The 19,403-nt window shown below is 40.3% G+C and overlaps 1 protein-coding gene across 1 annotated transcript; it reads right to left on the bottom strand.

Moving 5' to 3' along the window:
- Nucleotides 1-5,576: 5,576 nt before the first annotated feature.
- Nucleotides 5,577-18,550, bottom strand: FAM124B (family with sequence similarity 124 member B). Its single transcript, XM_036753687.1, has 3 exons — nucleotides 18,464-18,550; nucleotides 17,036-17,780; nucleotides 5,577-6,218 (listed from the first exon to the last, which is right to left on the bottom strand). The coding sequence occupies exons 2-3, from the start codon at nucleotides 17,765-17,767 to the stop codon at nucleotides 5,577-5,579; spliced, it is 1,374 nt and encodes a 457-aa protein (XP_036609582.1). The 5' UTR covers nucleotides 17,768-17,780; nucleotides 18,464-18,550.
- Nucleotides 18,551-19,403: the final 853 nt, after the last annotated feature.

Genomic DNA, 19,403 nt, shown 5'->3' with positions numbered 1-19,403 from the left:
TCCATCAATTGGGGAATGACTAAACAAACTGTCTGGTGCAGTGGACCGAGTGCTGGGCCTGGAGTCAGGAAGATTCATCTTCCTGAGTTCAAATCCAGCTTCAGACACTTACTAGCTGGGTGACCCTTGGCAAGTCACTTAACCCTGTCTGCCTCAGCTTCCTCATCTGTAAAATGAGCTGGAGGAGATGGCAAACCACTCCAGTATCTCTGCCAAGAAAACCCCAAATGAGGCCACAGAGTCATAGACAACTGAAACAACTGAACAATGGTATCTGAATATAATAAAAAGGGGAGTACTATGTTATAGGAAATGATGAGTATGACAAATACAGAGAAGTATGGAAAGATTTCCATGAACCTAAAGTGAATCAAGTAGTCAAAAGTACCCACAACTCATACAATGAATGCAACAATGTAAATGGAAAGAATAGCCATAAAAACGGTTGAAAATAAATGTTGCAAAATTACAAAGAATAAGCCTGGCTCCTCCCTCCTTCTTCTGCAGTGGTAGGAGGCCCCTGGGGGTGAAACACTGCTCATGTTTTGGGGTTCTTTAATGGATTCTCTTCATCTTTTCTTTTGAAAATATTCTTAGATATAGGAGATCCTTTGGGAAGGGACATGGGGGGATACAGAAGGAAAATCAGGCAGTGTGAAAACAAAAGATAACAAGAAAAATATATGTTTTTAAAAAATTGAGCTGTATTTAAATGTGCATTGACACATGTGTATTCTATATCAAGGAATATGTATCTATTTGCATTTCTGAGACTTGGGAAGGACAGCATTTGTAGCCACAATATCTTAAGAAGGAAAATTATATTTTTATACATGATAAGAAAAGGTCATAGTAACTACCAAGATGAGATATAGAAAGCATCGCAGAAGGTAAAATTTAGTTGGTCCTGGTGATAGCCACCTGGGGGCGCTATGGTGTTGTTGCAGTTGTAATGGGTTACAAAATTCACAGCAGCATGCTATTTTTTGTACATTTTTTCAGTCCTTGGATTTTAATAGTTCTATATCTTGTGGGCAACCAATACTTTTTTATTTTAAGAAAGGAATCTTCATATTTAAAAAAGGTTGAAAACCAGTAGAGAAAAGTTTGTCTCTATCGGAGGTAAAATTGTGCCAAGTGAACTGTTAACCTCTACTTTCTTTGCTTAATTATATGGATTTGAAACAAATGGTAGGTAACAATGAGCCTGAAGAATAGAGAACGAAACTTGCTTCCTTACTCTTCTCAAACGGATGGAGCTACTAGGGTAGAATGCCCTGTTAAGATACATTGTCTACCAGTTCATTGTATCATCTGTTTTGAGGAAGGATGTAATTTTGAGATCGGGAGGAGAACCTGAGACCTCGAAACCACATGTGGCCTTCTAGGTCCTTGGGTGCAGCCTTTTGACTGAGTCCAAGTTTTACAGAACAAGTCCTTTTATTAAGGGGATTTGTTCTGTGAAGTTTGGATTCAGTCAAAGGGCTGCACTTGAGGACCTAGAGGGCCTCAAAGCCGCAGCTTCCCCACCCCTGGAATGGAGTGATTATATGCAGAAATACCTGTAACATAAACCTTGTTGCCTCTTCTTTTCTTTTCTGATATTGAATTTACTTAAAGCTTGCTTTTGAAAGAACCGTTTTATTCTTATTGAGGGAAAAGAGATAAATATGATACATTTAGTTGCTGATAAACAAGTTAGTACTTTAATGAATTCATTTACATATCTCAGTGTTTCATTTATGGTGTTATTCAAGTATTAAGCTAAGGGAAAAGATTGTGTTTTCCCTCAGAATCTCTAAGCTTCTGCTAAGTTTTAAAAGGTACGTTAGTGATTTTAGTTATGAAAACATTTCATTATTTTAACCTTTTTTCTAAGGAAACATGAATAAAGCAAAATTCTTCCCATTTTTCCAAATCTCACTTAGGAAAATTAGGTAAAATTTTGACCTGATAGGTTTTCAATAAAGAGTCAAGAAAACAAGCAGGTCAACACACATTTATTAAGTGCCTATAACTGTGCTAAGTGCCGGGAATATAAAGAAAGGCAAAAAACTGTCCCTGCCCTCAAGGAGCTCCCATTTGAATGGGAGAAACAACATGTAAACATTTTATATGAATGGCCATGCGAACTGTATACAGAGTAAAATGTCACAAGTAAAGCACCAGCACTTGGGGCCTGAGGCAAGGACTGCGACAGAGAAGTCTCCTGAAGAAAGCTGAAGTTGACTTGAATCTTGAAGGAAGTCGGGAAGTCAGGAGGTGGAGATGAGGAGGAAGGGCAGTCTAGGCATGGAGGACAGCCAGTGAACAGGCATGGAATTAGGAGAGGAGTATTTTATATGAAGAAAATTAAGGAGGCTAGAGTAGCTAGATGTACTAGTGTGTAAAAGGGAAGAACAGCATAAAAAGCCTGGAAAGGTAGGAAGGGGAGAGTTTATTTGTTCTAATTATTTGATCATTTCAGTCATGTCTGACTCTTCGTGATCCCATTTTGGGGTTTTCTTGGTAAAGATACTAGAGTAGTTTGTCATTTCCTTATCCAACTCATTTTTAGAGATGAGAAAACTGACGTAAATAGGGTTAAGTGACTTGCCCACATTCACAACAGCTAGTGTCTGAAGCTGGATTTGAACCCAGGTCTCCAGGTTTAGTGCTGTATCCACTGCGCCACCTAGCTGCTAGGCCAGTTTATGAGGAGCTTTAAAAGCCAGACAGAGGATTTAATATTTGATCCAGGAGGTAATAGGGAGCCTCTGGACTTGGCTGAATAGGAGTACATGGTTGGAGCTGTCTGTTAGGAAGATCGCTTGGCAGCTGAGTAGAGTAGGATTGGGCATTGAATGAATAGAACTTTAGAGCCAAAAGAAGCCTTGATGATCAAGTAGTCCAACCATCTTATTTAGAGCTGAGGAAAGTGATACCCAGAGAGATTGTCCTTGACCTCCCAACTGGTCAGTGGCAGAGCTGAGATTTGAACTCTGGTTTCCTGATTCCCAGGCTGTTCTTTTGGTTATGTCATATTTCCTCCAATTTTAATTTTACTAAGGATGAATATTGGGGTTCTGAAGTCCTTTGAAGAATTCCCTTTGCCATTCTAATTTTCTCCTCTATAAACAATGTTCTTTTGGGTGGCATGGCATTTGACTTCACTCACAGTTATTGTATCACACCCAGAATTTTTCTTAGATGGAAAGTTCCCTATAAAATCCAGTTTGACTAATGATTATATGCTGAGGCATCTTTTTGTATTTCTAAAACCCATGAAAAGTAACAACCATGTAAATTAGCATAGAACCACAGACCTTAGAACTCCAGAATGTTCTTCTGTTAGGCCTGAAAGAAATCAGGATGTGGAAAAACAATAAATCACTTTTGCAATCCACATCATCAGGACTGAGGGGCAGTGTGCATAGTGGATAGGGAGCTGGCTTTGAAGCCAGGCAAACCTAAGTACAGGTCCCATATCTGGTCCATGCAGCCATGTCACTTAACCTGTCAATGCTCTCTAGGCAGCAAATGAAGAGTAAGAATATCAAATGCAGAGACAGTGCCAACCTGAATTGGTGAGAGAGCTTCCTCACCTAAGAGATCCCTATGCCGAGGAAATCATATGTTCATTCCCAATTCTTATCATTAGCACTGTGCATCTTCAGGATAAGAATACTAGTGACAAATGCTTTGTGGCTTGGTAAATGTGGGAAGAAACAACAAACATTTTATAGGCTAATCAATTTGTTTTCAGACTTAAAGTTGGTTCTTGTTTTGTTTTGTTTTGTTTTCCCAATCTTTGATAGAAGAAATGTACCATGGTGGGAAAACCATAATGTTCTGTGGTTTCACTGGCCATAAAACTTATGTCATAGTACAATAAAGTGAGAGGACCTAATGTAGGCATAAAATTCAATCCATTAACCTAAGCTAACTAAATTAGTTTCCCCATTTTGAGGAGTCCAAAGCAGTCACTGAAAAGCAATATGATATCATGCTTAGGGAGCCAGCCTGAGTTAGGAAGGCCTGGGTTCAGGTTCTACCCCTGACATAACCAGACTGCATTATCTTGGACCAGTCACTTATACTCTCAGGGTCCGAGGCAGCTCTCTAGGACTAAAAGTTATATAATGATTGCGTAACTGTGTGGATAAATGTAGTTTCTTCCTTTTCTATATCCCTATATTTCTTTCCCTCCTCATCTCTTTTTAATTCCCTTTTGTATGTTTCAAAACACAGTTTAAGCACTACTTACTACATGAGCTGATACCCCATACATTAGTACCCTCCCCGGACACCTTGCATTTATTTTGGATATACTTATATGTAAATATGGATTGCCTCTCCCACTGGGATAGAAACCCCTTGAGGACAGGGACATTTCATTTTTTTATTTCCACTGTGCCGCAATACCTGATACAAAACAGAAGCTTACTATGTAGTTGTTGCCTGGCTCCCTGAAAATTCCCTAAATCTATGAATTACAAAAACAAAAACAAAAAAACCCGGGATATTCTTTTAATTAATAACAAGTGCAGTTTGACTCTCTGGAGCAGGCCAGAGCAGTACTGATTAGGAAAGCAACAAATTATACATTCTAGTTTTGGTTTTTGATTTCTTAAATACGCAACATATATGCATTTGAGCAGCTTTTGGCAGACACCATTGTTGTCTTTGCAAAAACAAGGCTTTGTGGAGACCCATTTGGATACTCTAATGGCAGCCAGGTGGTGCAGTGGATAGAGTGCTGGGCCTAGAGTTGGGAAGACTCATCTTCCAGAGTTCAAATCCGGCCTCAGATACTTACTAGCTGTGTGATCCTGGGCAAGTCACTTAATCCTGTTTCCCTCGGTTGCTCACTTGTAAAGTGAGCCAGAGAAGGAAATGGCAAACCACTCGTATCTTTGCCAGAAAGACCCAACTGGGTTCGTGAAGAGTTGGACATGACTGAAAGATGACTGAATAACAGTATTTGGACACTTATTTTTATAAGTCTATCATAACCTGATTATTAGATTTGGGGCAGGGGGATAGAAGAAGTTTGAAGGTTCCAATGCACTATGTATTTTAATGGATCAAATATACAAACAAAGCCAGAATGTCCAAAGGATATCAGAAGTATGTAAGAACCAATACTGTTATGAGGTTAGCAAGTGGCAAAGAATAAATGTTTAATGCAGTTCTGGAAGAAGCTAGGCAACTCCAATGAATACTAAAGCAAAATTTAAAACACTAATGAGTTGCATAACATATTCTGTTCATAAGCACACAACACAAATGACCCAGGACTCGCTAAACAGCTGATTCAAAATGTGTGTACACATCCTGGGGAAAAACAATGGCTATCCTTTTTCTTTGTGCTTTTGGCTATAATCTCTTACAAAGGAAGTTAAACATCCAAACCAGTCCCTTACTTCTTTGACACAGTAACAGTTTTTTTTTTAAATTAAAGACACATAAAGTGAGGCGTTAGGGATACCCAGACACCTCCAGATGTGCAAGAGAAGCTGGCTAGTTTTGGGGTTGGGCTCAGTCTCCAGAACAATGGATTTGATTCAATGTCTGAAATTGGCATTTGTTTCACATCATATAAAGAATTCTTCTTCATCGTTTCCATGGGGTATTTGTGTCAAGTGGAATGCTGAGGTTATCTGCCCTGCACCACCGTCCCTTAGGCCAGCAAATGGCAAGGGATGGATTGTCTCCTTGGAGGTTTTATTTCTTGAGCCGGTTATAGCTAACAAAGAGTTTGGTGTCCACAGTGCAGGCAGGCTGCTTTGCAAATCCCTTGGAAATGTTCTCAAAGAAGATTGCCTCCGTTCTGAATTGATTACCGTGAACCCTGTATCAACATTAGTCTCTGCCTCAGGCTTCTGAAAACTGTTTCCTTGATGGAGTGTTTTGATTCTGGCTGCTGATTCAAGATGTGGAGAAGGTCTATCCCACTGGGAAGTTGCTGATGGGCTGCTAGAGTGGGATGAACAAGAACTATTCCAGGGAATCCTACAGGAGCTTCTGGATGGCAAAGTGCCCCCTCCCAGGTGAGGAGGCTCTGGGGGATTGTGCTTTGACCTGCCGGTCTGGCTTCTCCGACTTCTTTGTTCTGTGGTCCTTTTGGCAGAGATTAGAGTTTGGATGGAGTCTTGGAGAGGGGTGTCAGCTCCTGTATGGCCTTGCTTACAGGAAAGCCCACCCTTGTTTTCGCCTGGTCCTGGGTTTGTTTGGACCTGTTAACAAAGAAGGGCAGGAATATCATTGAGAGAGGTTTTTAAAATTATTATTGACAGTGATAAGATGTGGTAACAATAGCCTAGGACTTCATGTTTAAGGGTGTGATTAGTATCTGCTCTGCGCACCGCTCAGTTAAGCCCTCTTTCAGTTCAACAGTCAGCTTTTCTTAAACATTGGCTATACAGGTCTGAGACTCTAAAAGAGTTCCCTTAATAAAGTACCACCAAACTCACACTGCCTTCAAAATGTTCACATTTTCCATGCAGAGGTGACGTGTAAACTGAGAGGAAGCACCTGAGAATCTGAGCTGGGAGAGATCAGGAAGGAACTAGCATGTGAGTTAAACCTTGAAAAAAGCTAAGGATTAATTTTTTTTCTAAGATAAATTTTTATTGCTTATTTTTTGTTTTAATATAACCTACATTTCCCACTGTATCCTTCTTTTCTCCCCTCCCCAGAGAGTGATCCCTAATAATGATTTTTTAAAGGAAGGGGGAAAAGTTCCTTAAAATTAATCAATGTATCGAAAACCTTTTACATTATGTGCAATATTATTATATATACCCATGGACCCCCACTTCTGCAAAGAATGTGGGAGGGGTGGTGTCTTTTCATGTTTTTTTTCTTTTGGGGCAAGCTTTCAGTAAGCATTGATTAAGAGACAACTATGCACATACAAGGAAGAAAGAAAAAAAGGAAAGAAAGAGAGAAAGAAAGAAAGAAAGAAAGAGACAGAAAGAAAGAAAAGGAGGGAGAGGAAAGGGAGGGAGGGAAGGAAGGAGGGAGGGAGGAAGGAATGAAGGAAGGAAGGGAGGAAGAAAGGAAGAGAGGAAGGAAGGAAGGAATGAAAGAAGGAAGGAAGGAGGGAGGGAAGAAAAGAAAGAAAGAGAGGGAGGGATGGAGGAAGAAAAAAGAAGGAGAAAGAAAGAAAAAGAAAGAGCAAAGTTGGGAGGGGAGAGAGAAAGAGAAAAAGAGAAAGAAGGAGGAAGGAAGGAAGAAATAAAGAAAAGAAAGATCTTTGCCTTCAAGGTCCGTAGTCTACTACCAGGGGATGCAACAGATAAAAATAATAATTATATTTCAGATAATTCAAGGTTCATAACAGATTTTGAGCTAAAAGAACGCTTATATCTATGGGAATCCCACAGTGGGTAGCACTCGAATTGAGCTTTGAAAGAAGCAAAGGTTTCTAAAAGAGAGTGTGCATGCTAGGTATTGGGAACAGTCTATGCAAAGACTTGGAGGTAGATTAGAATGTTTACTTAAGACCACTTCAGATGGGCCAGTGTGGCTAGTAAATGGTTGAGGTTTTTTTTGGAGGGGGGAAGGCAGGGCAATTGGGGTTAAGTGACTTGCCCAAGGTCACACAGCTAGTAAGTGTGTCAAGTGTCTGAGGCCACATTTGAACTCAGGTCTTCCTGACTCTAGGGCTGGCGCTCTATTCAACGCGCCACCTAGCTGCCCTGTGGCTAGTAAATGAAGGTGGGGTGTTCTATAGAACTGGGGAAAGAGGGAGTCCAGAGAACTGCCTCAATTGGTGCAGCTCACACCCCACCTTAGCAGGAAGGTCCACCTTCCATCCTCAGGATCTGGCTAAGTATCCTCTTTTTTAAAGTAATTGTTAATTTACTTTTGTTTTTGTTTTTATGTCACCTAGAGTTCCTACTGTATCCTAGGCAACTAGGTAGCATAATAGATAGACTTGGAATCAGGAAGACCTGAGTTCAAATCCTACATCAGATACTGTGTGACGCTGGGCAAGTCACTTAACCTCTTCCCTAAGCCTCAGTTTCCTTGTCTCTGAAATGGGGATGATAATAGTATCCACTTCACAGAGTCATTGTAAGGATCAAATGAGAAGTAAAGCATTTTGCGAACATTAAAGTGCCAAATAAACTCTAGTAGTGTTGTTACTGTTTTTGTTGCTGTTATCCCTTCCCCCACATCTTCCCAGCGAGCTATCATTCCTTATAATATTTTAGAAAAGAATTTTTAAAAGAGTTCCCTTAGTAAAGTGCCACCAAACTCGCACACACACACACACACACACACACACACAATGTCATATGCAGCTCTCCACACCCATGGTCTCCCACCTCTGCAAAGAAGCCAGGGAAGGTATTTTCTCATAGAAGCTGAGGATTAGAAAAAGCAGAGAGGAGGAGCGAGCACCTTTTGGTATATGGAACATCGGTGCAAAAGCAGGGAGAAAGGAGGCAGAATGCTGAGTTTAGGGAACAGAAAATGGGCTGGGTGAGTTTTTGGACTATATGAACGGTGGGAGTGTGAGATGAGTCTGAAAGGCTAGAGCCAGGTTGTGAAGCTCTTGAAAGGTCAAGCTGAGGAACTGAATGCATTTGATTTTCATTTTTCCCCCTAGAGATAGTGGGGAGCCACCTAAGCTTCTTCAGAACGGGAGTAACATTATTAGAACGGTACTTTACGAAAATGACTTTGGAAACTGTATGCTGATTCAATTAGAGAGGGAAAAGACTGGAAGTAGAGAGGCCAATAAGTCTCTATTGCAATGGTCCGGATGAGAGGTGCCAAGGCACTGAATCAGAGCAATGACAAGGAGAACAGAGAAGAAGGCATCGACAAGACGGCATTCAGCTTAAGAACAATTATAGAAATGAAACAGAGTAGACTGTGACTCAATTATACTATTTAGTTTGTTGTGGCTTAGTCATTTCAGTCATGTTGGACTCTTTGTGACCCATTTTGGGATTTTCTTGGTAAAGACACTGCAGTGGTTTGCCATTTCCTTCTCTAGCTCATTTTACAGATCAGGAAACTGAGGCAATAGGGTGAAGTGTCTTGCTCAGGGTCACACAGCCAGTAAGTGTCTGAGGCTGGATTTGAACTCAGGAAGAGGAGTCTTTCTAACTCCAGGCTTTGTATTCTTTCCACTGCGCTACCACCCCAGTCCCCACCCAACTATCGGTATTTTTTTTCAGTGATTTTCCTTATTACTCTTATTTTTTATGGAATAGATTTATAAATAGCTGGATGACAGAAAATAATTATAAAAGGAGCTGGAAAATGGAGAGATCAGTGGGAACTGGAGTTCCCACTGACATACTGATGAAATGGACAGGGACACAGTTTACTTTCCACTTCTGCCTCTTTAGGGAAGGCCAGTCAGTAAGTGAAAGATCTTTCTCCCCCAAATAATAGTCCTCAGGTAGGGCCAACAAAGGGAGGCCTGATTAGAGGCAGGCCAGCACCCTTTTACTAACTAGGGCCCTAAGGGGAGTTGCTAAGACAAGAGCCAATGGTATGTGCACTGAGTTCTAGTCAATCAGATGCCGGCTAGGACTGTATGAAAAGAGAACCCGGAACAGAGAGCAGTGGAACTGAGAGCAGCAGGATTCAGAAACAGATATCAAGAGGACACCGAGGCATTGAGAGCTACAGGAATTGGAATTCAGCCCAAGAAGAAGGAGTGGGAACTCGGAATCTACAGACCTGCAGAAGAGAGTGCTGAGCGGAGAGTTAGGATTCATGAGTGACTGTTTACAGGAAGGCCTTAGCAGGGGGGAAGGTTACAGGATGACGTGGCTCCTTGCTATAATATTGTGTTACAATTTCAGCGTTGCTACATTGAAGTGGGCTTACTGGCTTTGGATTGGAATTGCTGGTCCTGGGATTGGATTCTCTTGTGTCTAAATAAATGTTATACTTCCTCTGCCTCCTACCTAGAGAATTTCTTATACTTCACAATTCTGAGCCATTCAGGCAGGTTCATGGTCATCCTCACCTTACTGTTATACTTTAGTACCTAATTGTGGTGACCTACACTTAGGTGGGGACTTAAGGGAACTGAATTGACCCCATTGGCTTTGGGACAAAAAGTACAAAAGACAATACCAAGGGTTCAAGTCTGGAAGACTGGAATGTTGGTCTAAAGGGCAGTATTTGGGAAATTGGGAAGGACGACAGTAAAGTCCTTCAGGAGGCGTAAGAAGGATGGGAAATCAATATAGTAAGAAGACTGGTGGGTATGACATATAAATGCTACCAAGTAACATTTGGGAAACAAATCTCAAACGCCACCTAGGAAACTCTTTACAAATCTGTGATTGGGATAAGAACGACTGCTCCTTTGGGTGCTGGGTTGGGATCCCAGCTTTACTATTTACAGGGAGTGAGTAGGTCATCCTATTTTCTGCATCTTAATTTCCCCATTTGTAATTGAGAGGGTTTGCATCACCAATGTAATAACATTTAAATAGTGCCTACTATGTGCCAGGCACTATGCTGGGCATTTTACAATTATTACCTCATCTGATCCTTGCAGCAACCCTGGAAGGTAGGTTCTATTATTATCCTTATTTGGGAAACTCAGGCAAGCAGCTGTTAAGCTATTAAGGGTCTGAGGTCATATTTGAACTCAGGTCTTCCTGACTTCAAGCCCAGAGATCTATCCACTGAGCCTCCTAGGCATGAGGATTGAACTAAATAGCCTCCTTTTACACATGAGGAAAATGAGTCCTAGAGAGCTTACGTGACTGGTCCAATGTCACATGGGTAGTAAATGGAAGGGACGTGTTTCAAACCCAGGTGCTCTGATTTCATAGCCAGTGCTTTTTCTACTGCCCCACATTGCCTGGCATCTAAGTTTCTTTCCAGTTCCATGTAAATCAAAAAGAAAGCACCACAAATTTACAACTTGATTCTGCCTCTGCTCCCTTTGAACATGTGGTTCCCTGCCTCCCCTTACCCCTTCATTTTAGCAGGAATGCCCTCTCCACCTCCGCCTCTTAGAATCCCCAACTTCCTTTAAAGCCTTTCCACCTTTTACCTGATGGTAGTGCTTTGTCCCTCTGGAAACTATTTTGTCTTTGTTGTTATTGGCAGTCATTTTTCAGTTGTGTCTGATGCTTTGCAACCTCACTTGGGGTTTTCATGGCAAGGATATTTGAGTGGTTTGCCATTACCTCTCCAGCTCATTTTACAGTTAAGGAAACTGGGGCAAACAAGGTTAAGTGACTTGCCCAGGGTCACCCAGTTAGTAAGTGTCTGAGGCCATATTTGAACTCAGGTCTTCTTGACTCCAGTCCAAGCACTGTATCCACTGTGCCACCTAGTTGCCCCTATGGATGCTGTACAATTGGTTGTTGTTCAGTGGTTTCAGTCATGTCTGACTCTCTGAGACCCCATTTAGGGTTTTCTTGGCAGAGATGCTGGAGTGGTTTGCCATTTCCTTCTCCAGCTCATTTTACAAGTGAAAAAACTTAGGCAGACAGAATTAAGTGACTTGCCCAAGGTCACACAGTGTCTAAGGCTAGGTTTGAATTCATGATGTTTGGTGGTTTATCTACTGCACTGCCCTAGCTGCCCTATTTTGTATTTACTTATCTGCATATAGTATGGTCAGTCCCTTCTCCTTTTTTCAGTTGATAAAGTCCTTGAGAACAGGGACTGTTTTTCACTTTTGTCTTTGAATCCTGTCAAACTTAGTAGGTGCTTAATAAATAATTGTTGAACTAAACAGGGTGTATCTATCAGTGAATTTTGTTTGATTTCAAGATACACATTAGACATATGGGGAAGCCTGTGAAAGTACGTCTCACTGGCAAATTGAAATGCTTTTTTATAAACAACAAACAATAAGCAGTGAGATTTTGTTTCTTCATGTATTTGAGTCAATTTTATGACTGTGGAGATATGGTCTGCTGTAGAAAACAAATAACTTTCTGAACAGTGTGTTATATGATGCTCACATCCAAAATGTCAGGTTCCTTTCTCATATTTTTATCAAAGATGCACTTGATGTGTGTGTAGATCATCCTCATAAAGAGCTTACAGAAACAAGAAAGGAAGTACACAGACCAGTTGTTATTTATATCCTCTTGATTGCATTTTAGAAGAAGTTACTAATATCATTCTGGGATTTTTTTCTAATTCTTCCTTCAGATATCCTGAAAGTTGACACCTCTTTGCTTCCAAAGTTAGGTTGCCTCTGCCATGCTTTTCTTCGATGCCTACTTGGTTTGCTCCAACTGCTCTTCCTGTTGTTTATACAGAGAGCCCACCAATTTATCTTACATATGTTTGTTATGGATGTTTTAGCTAACAATCAAATAAAAAGGGAGTAGATAACAAGCCAGGAGCCCTCACCATCTAGGGAGGTTTAATCATGAAGGAAGGTGACTCTGACATAAACAATTGAAAAAGCACCTTTTTGTAAACCTGAATCTGCTGTGATTGGACAGCACACAGATGCCCCACCCAGTCTCCCAATCCATTTGAAGGCTGTAGGTCTCAGTCACTGACAGAGAAGACAAATGACTGGATATGATAGAAGGCCTCCTCTTTGGGGAAGGAAAGCTACTGGGAGCTCACACAGTATTCATTGATGGATCTACCTAGTTCAGTTTAACACATCTTCATTTATTTATTTATTTATTTGGTTGCAGGGGGGAAGGCAGGGCAATCAGGGTCAAGTGACTTACCCAAGGTCATGCAGCTAGTAAGTGTGTCAAGTGTCTGAGGCCGGATTTGAACTCAGTTCCGCCTGACTCCAGGGCTGGTGCTGTACTCACTGTTAACATGTATTTATTAAGCAACTACTAAAACCAAAAAGTTCTTCATGGGCAATAGCTGAGTTGAGTACCAGTGCTGAGCTCAGAACTACTTCACTGAAGACTGTTCACCTTGGTTTCTCTTAGTTCACTGATCTGCCTGCATAAAGTTTTCATTACCAATTTGCCAAGTGTCTAATCTTGGATCTGTAATCTAGTTCTGGTCTGCCCCATTCATGTACAGGTCAAACCAGTTTGCCTTTGTTTTGATTTATTGAGGCGATGCCTCACATTCAGATACCATATGGAAGCAGGGGTTTAGGTCACATTTCTGTACTTTCTCATTCTTTCCAGCCCTTAGCCCAGTGCCTGACACATTTGTTAAGTCTTTTCAGTTGTGTCCAACTCTTTGTGACCTGGGATTTTCTTGGCAAAGATACTGGAGAGATTTGCCATTTCCTTCTCTAGCTCATTTTACAGATGAAGAAACTGAGATGGCAAACAGGGTTAAGTGACTTGCCCAGGGTCATACAGCTAGTAAGTATCTGAGGCTAAATTTGAACTCACATCTTCTGACTATCACAAGCACTTAATAAATGCTTGTTGACTAATTAAGCTCACTCCTTCTATACTTGGCACTATTCTGCATCTCCTACTGCTTGAATAAAACCACGACACTAATATATCAACAGAAGGTGAAATACATTTGTCCAAATATAGGTCATGCTCCCTTCCCCACTAAAAATAAAACAAAAAACAAAACCAACCCTGGTTTCTATAAAAACCAAGCATTTATATCAACCTATCAGCTATGTTATTTATCACTATATATCTATATTTTTTCTTTCAAAAAATCTGATTTTAGTGAGAACTCTAATTTCCTTCCAAACTTAGTTCAATGTCCATCTCTTATATGAAACCTTTCCTGATTCTCCCAGCTCAAGAGCCTTCATCCTGAAATTACATTGTTTTTGTATGTATTTTAAATATATATATATATATATATATATATATATATATATATATATATATATATATATATATCCACACATACTGTGTGAAGTAGTGAGAAAATAAAACATGAAGACTTCTCAGGGAATATATATGTATAAATATATATCTATATCTATTCATATCTATACTTAGAAATGTTTAAAAATCAAGAAATAGGGAAAGGGGAAAATTCTGAGGCTGTGAGACCCTGATTGCCCAGCCTCTAGGAAAGTTTCTTTTTTTTCACCCTGAAACTTTTTGTTCTTTCTTCTGGTTCTCGTTTAAAGATTTGCTAAGTAAGAATAGGGTCACTGTAATCTGCTTTCCTTTACTGTAAAAGTGCTGTAGAAGAATGGAGAGGGTCTCCCCCTCCCCTTATCTTAGTCTCCTTCTTTAGATTTATAGATGTCACCTCAGTTGTAATCGTAAACTAAAGGAATGGGAATTGGAATTTCTGTGCCTTGATTTCCCAGTTCTTTGTCTAGTTTTTCGTGCTCAGATTGTAAGCCCGCCTCCCAGCCAATGGTGAGAAGGGTCAGAGGTGGGTGGGAATTCTCTTGCGTTAGGTATAATATTGGTGCTTTGTTCCTTGTGCCTTCACCTCCCTTGCTAGATCTGTTCTGGCAGAGGATGCCCTATTCTCACGAGAATTGAATAAAATTTTATTTCTGTCCCTACCCTGAGATGGCTCCTTATTAAAAATTAATTTTTTTTAATTGGTGAGGGTCTTTCATCCCACATTATTTGTAAATGTTTTCCCCTCCTCTTCCCCCCAAAACATAAGCTCCATAAAGGCTGGGACGATTTCATTTTTGTCTCTAGTCCCTAGCACATTACTAACATATGGCTTGAGATGCTTGAGAAATATTGATTTATTGATTTAAACAGCCTAGATTCAGAGCACTTGGACAAGTCATATATAGGTGAAGGGTCCATATAAAGAAAGAACTAAGGGTAAAAACCAGCAATTCTCCATTATTTTGAGGCTGATAACCTATTCTGTGAATTGTCTGTGTCTCTTGGCTTGCTTTTTCTCACAAGGGAGCTGCTTTTCAAGCATTTCAGTGTTCAGGAACTAAAAGGGACAGGTAAAGCACCCCAGTAAAGGTTTTGTGGAGTACAAGGAAAGAAAAGACTAAAAACTGAGAGCTACAATAATTCTTTCTGATTCCTGATGGGATTTACTATATCCTTATTAGCCTCATTCCTCCATTTGATGTTTTCTTCCTCTTCCCCCCATTAACCAGGCTCTAGGGTGAGCTGTGTACTCTGCAGATTCTTATGGATCTTCCCCCTCTCCCCCATCCCATCACATTTTGTCCAACTTTCCAAAATAAAATATCAACAGCTGCAGCCTAAAAGTAAAATAAGCAATTACGCTTTGGCTGGGTCATCCAAGATATATCCCCTGCTACATTCTGAATTAAGCAAATCATCATTTATCACGTACCTTTTCTCATATTAAATGTTGGTTAAATGGAACTGAATTGCTATAGACATTATATACATCTTCATGCCTACACATAGATGCATGCACAGTTATAGTGTAGTCACAATTAATAGTAGTAGTTATTAAAAACTCACTTCCAATGCTGCATGAGGTTTCCTCCAATCTTTCAAGATGTATGTGAAATTTCTCCATTCAGACTTCATACAATTTCGTATGCCCCTTCTTATGTGCTGACTTTGCACGGTTTTGCCATATCTATTTCTGTATGAGTCATATTCCACCTCCCAAAATAAGTTCCTTGAGGATGGGACCACCTCTTATTTTGTATTTCCCCCAGTACTTTGTACCATTTTCTTGGCAAGTAGCTACTTCATATGTGTTGGATGGACAAAGGAATAAATAAACATGGCTCAGGAAGACCTTTTCTAAAAATCTTCTGTTGAAGTTCATCTAATCAGCTAATTTAAATTATAATAAAACAAGAGATTCACTCAGATTCAGAACTTAACTGACCAGTTCCAGGCTTTCGTATCTTCAACATTGGCATTCCAAAATATATCAAGACTGTAACTTCCTCAGACTGGTTCACAACTGCATCTTGTGTTGATGAATACAGTTATGTGAAAAAATGTGTCAGCAATACAGTGGAAAGAATATTAGACCTGGAGGAAGTATGCTGTATGGAAAGAACAGTATCCATCAAATCCAAGGACTGGGACTTCTAACCCAGCCTTGGCAAGTCTTGCCTATATGACCTTGGTTGAGTTGCTGCATCTGTCTGGGCCTCATTTTCCTTTTTTTGTTTGTTTGTTTTTGTTTTTGCAGGGGGGAGGGCAATTTGGGTTAAGTGACTTGCCCAAGGTCACACAGCTAGTAAGTGTGTCAAGTGTCTGAGGCCAGATTTGAACTCAGGTACTCCTGACCCCAGGGCCAATGCTCTACTCACTGCGCCACCTAGCTGCCCCATGGGCCTCATTTTCCTTATCTGTAAAACAAGAATGTTAGAATAGATAGCCTCTGAGGTGCCTTCCAACTATATATCTATGATCTCATGACTCTCTGAGACTCAATATCCTTATCTGTGAAATGAAAGTGGTTGGACTAGACAGCATCTAAGGTCATTTCCATCTATTAATATATGATCCTATGAACTGAATTTAAAGCCCTGGGTCCTGTCACTAACCCTTAGTGCCCTCATCTGCAATCTAAGGGCCTCTGATTTCATATGTGGCATTTTAAAAGTACAAGAGACATAGTTTCTGGGTCACTTAGTCATTTTATTAATAAGGCTAGCATGTTTATTAATAAGAAGATGGTCATTTGCCATCTCTCTTAGGCCAAAGACCCCTCATGGCAGTAGCCTTACAGTTTATATGTCCTTAGAAGAGCAGGTGTTCCTGAGGGTGGCAATCAACTTTGATTGGTTAACTGTTAATGAGAGAATGAACATTATGATGAGAGGCTGGACTATATTACAATGAAAGTCTTGGTATATGTGACTTGGATCACCCAAATCTTAGTCAAAGAGACTTATCAATTTCCATATCACCTGTGTGACAAAAGGGAAAATCAACATTTTCCCAGACCTGTCTGAGTAAACACAGTGAGCAGGAAACCTCCCATTAGCTCAAACTTAGAATTTCTTTTACTATCTCATTAAATCTTGGCCTGGGTAAATCTTTGAGAAAGATTTGCCCCATTGGTTGATTTCTGGGTGAGGAAGTAGAAAAGGAGAAAAACCTTGGTTCTGATTCAATAATTAGTTATTAATAAAGAGAATTACTTTCCTCATATCTGATCATGTGTTTATGTCTAGAAGAGGGAAAAAATGCTAAAAACATACCTGTAGGAGAATTTTGTTTCCATCATAGTCCTGAGTTTGCCATCTGGTGCTGCTGATAGGAATGCAGGGATTTGGCAGAAGTGGCACTAACTGGCCAATTTCTTGAACTTTGAACTGTAGCAGGGAAGACTCTTTGAGTTCCACAGACATCCCTAGGGGAAGCTGCTTCAAGGACAGCTGGATTGAAAAGTTGTTCTTTGAATATAGTACAAAGAAGGAGAAGTTGCTCTTCTGGGTGGTGGCTTCCTTCTGTAAGATCATTTCATAAAGTCTGACTGCATCTTCATAATTATCAAAGCTACAATATAAGGTCACACGAAGGATCTCGCTGCCACAATATGCCTGTCTCACCCCCCATACGGGCATGTGTGGATCGAGGCTGTAGAAATCCTGATTGGTAAGTGTGTATGGGCACAGCCTTCCACCAGCATTCTGTGTGGGATGAGACTGCCAAGGTGGCTGTTGGAAGGAGTCATAGATATGAAAGAACCGCTCTTCCCCATGGTCTTCATGCAAGAAGAGCAAAACAGAAATCCCTGGGAACCCAGACCGCTTGGAGTGATATTTTTCATAGTGTTTCACTGGAGTCACTCTCTCTGACACCAGAAATAGATGGACTTCTGGGCAAATCCACTCCAAGAGGCGGTCAAGGGTTTGCTGCAAAGGCAGAGCATATCCAGAGTTGGCCAGGAGATGGACAGTCATGCCCAGAGGATCTTGTCTCTCGTCCATCGTTAGGCTGCCCCTGAGAGAGTGAGAGGAAGCAACTGCTGTTAGACCAGATGCCAGAATACCCACCCCCTAACCTTCTGAAATCAGGGAAGCAGCGTGGGAGAGCATGTTTGGCTCTCCACAAGGCTTCAGCGCACCAGGAAATCAGAGCAGTTATCCAACATCCTGGTTCTTTCTGGGAGTCTTGCTGGTTGCTATTAGAAGCACCAGGCTGGCAGCTTCCCAAGGCTTGGCAAAGATCTCACTAGACACAGGCAAGGTCAGCATAAGTGTTACTCAGCTTAAGTATGAAACAGCTCACTGTGTTGGGCTTATTAAGGCAATACACCAAGGCTTCAGCAGGACCTAAATGGCTGTAATCTTGAGGACAAACACCCGCTTGAGGGCCGCTGATAAACCAGAAAGGAAACTGACTAACAAGTAGATCCAATGAGAACAAACATAACTTTAGTCACCAAGAAACACCGAGAGATAAGAATCAATTTTCATGTAGGGGCATCGATTTTCTGCTCTGAATACATTCCTACTGTATACAGGCTATTGCAGTCATTGCCTGTGGGGGGTCCAGAGAGTGATTAAGGACTTCAAAATTTCCCCCAAAGCTATATGTTTTTCATTTTAGAGACTTTATGCTTCTGTACCTGAAAAAGAGTATTTTGGGTAAAGGATCTTAACTATTTATCGAAAATCACTCACCTTACTTCAGAGTACGCTCAGCATAGGAAGAAGCCCCAGGAAATGTATGCCCCTTCATTCTTTTGACTCCTTGGAAAAGAAGGTGGGCTTTTCAGGTGGCAACATGCCCTGTTGATCAGACTCCTGGCCTGAATTTGATATTGTTACTGTATGTAAAGGGAAAAAAATCCCAAGAAACTTTTAGTTGAAAAACTATATGTAACAAAAGCTTTCCCTTCTTCATTGACTCTTGAACAGGGACATGTCTGAGTAGGAGGCCTTTTAATTCTGTAAGTCCTACCTACAACACCCAATATAGTCGAACAACAGTTTTGTTTGTTAATCATATGCTACTTATTCATATATTGTGCAAGCAATTGGTGTGCTCTTGAAAGGCTGTATGTAATTCAAATTTTTATAAATTGGATTCTACTTTAAATGCATTCTGGAACAATTATAGGAGTAAAATGGAAAGATCTGAAACCAAATAAGGAGTTTATGACTGAAAGGAGCCTTCCAGGGAATTCTTTTGTAAAGTACTTTTGTAATGAAAATAATTACTTCCTATTTTGTTCATTTTATAAGTACAAATTTTTCTACAATCAGTTTTCTTTATAAATAGTAACATTCAAATGTAAAGAGCAAAATACAGGGTGTCTCAAAGGTCTTAGTGCAATAGTGATCTTTGGGACACCTTGTACATTTTTATTGATACAAAAGAACAATTATTTTTTAAATTTCATTGTCTGTATTTAAAACTTAAGCTCTGCCAAACCTGATTTTCAGAACTCCTTGCAGTTTCCAAGTGACAGAATAACAAATAAATATTACGAAAACATCTGTTTAGCTAGCAATGTTTTTCTTCTTTTTCTTCTAGATTTTACTCAAACTTCCAGAAACAATATATTAGAGTCACTGCTAAGTATATACTGTCAAGTACTCACTGCAAAGCATATACCCC

The sequence above is a fragment of the Trichosurus vulpecula genome, chromosome 4 (assembly GCF_011100635.1).
Source record: "Trichosurus vulpecula isolate mTriVul1 chromosome 4, mTriVul1.pri, whole genome shotgun sequence".
NCBI lineage: Eukaryota > Metazoa > Chordata > Mammalia > Diprotodontia > Phalangeridae > Trichosurus > Trichosurus vulpecula.
Note: the sequence above shows the minus strand (reverse complement) of the source record. Positions and strands in the feature narration are given on the sequence as shown.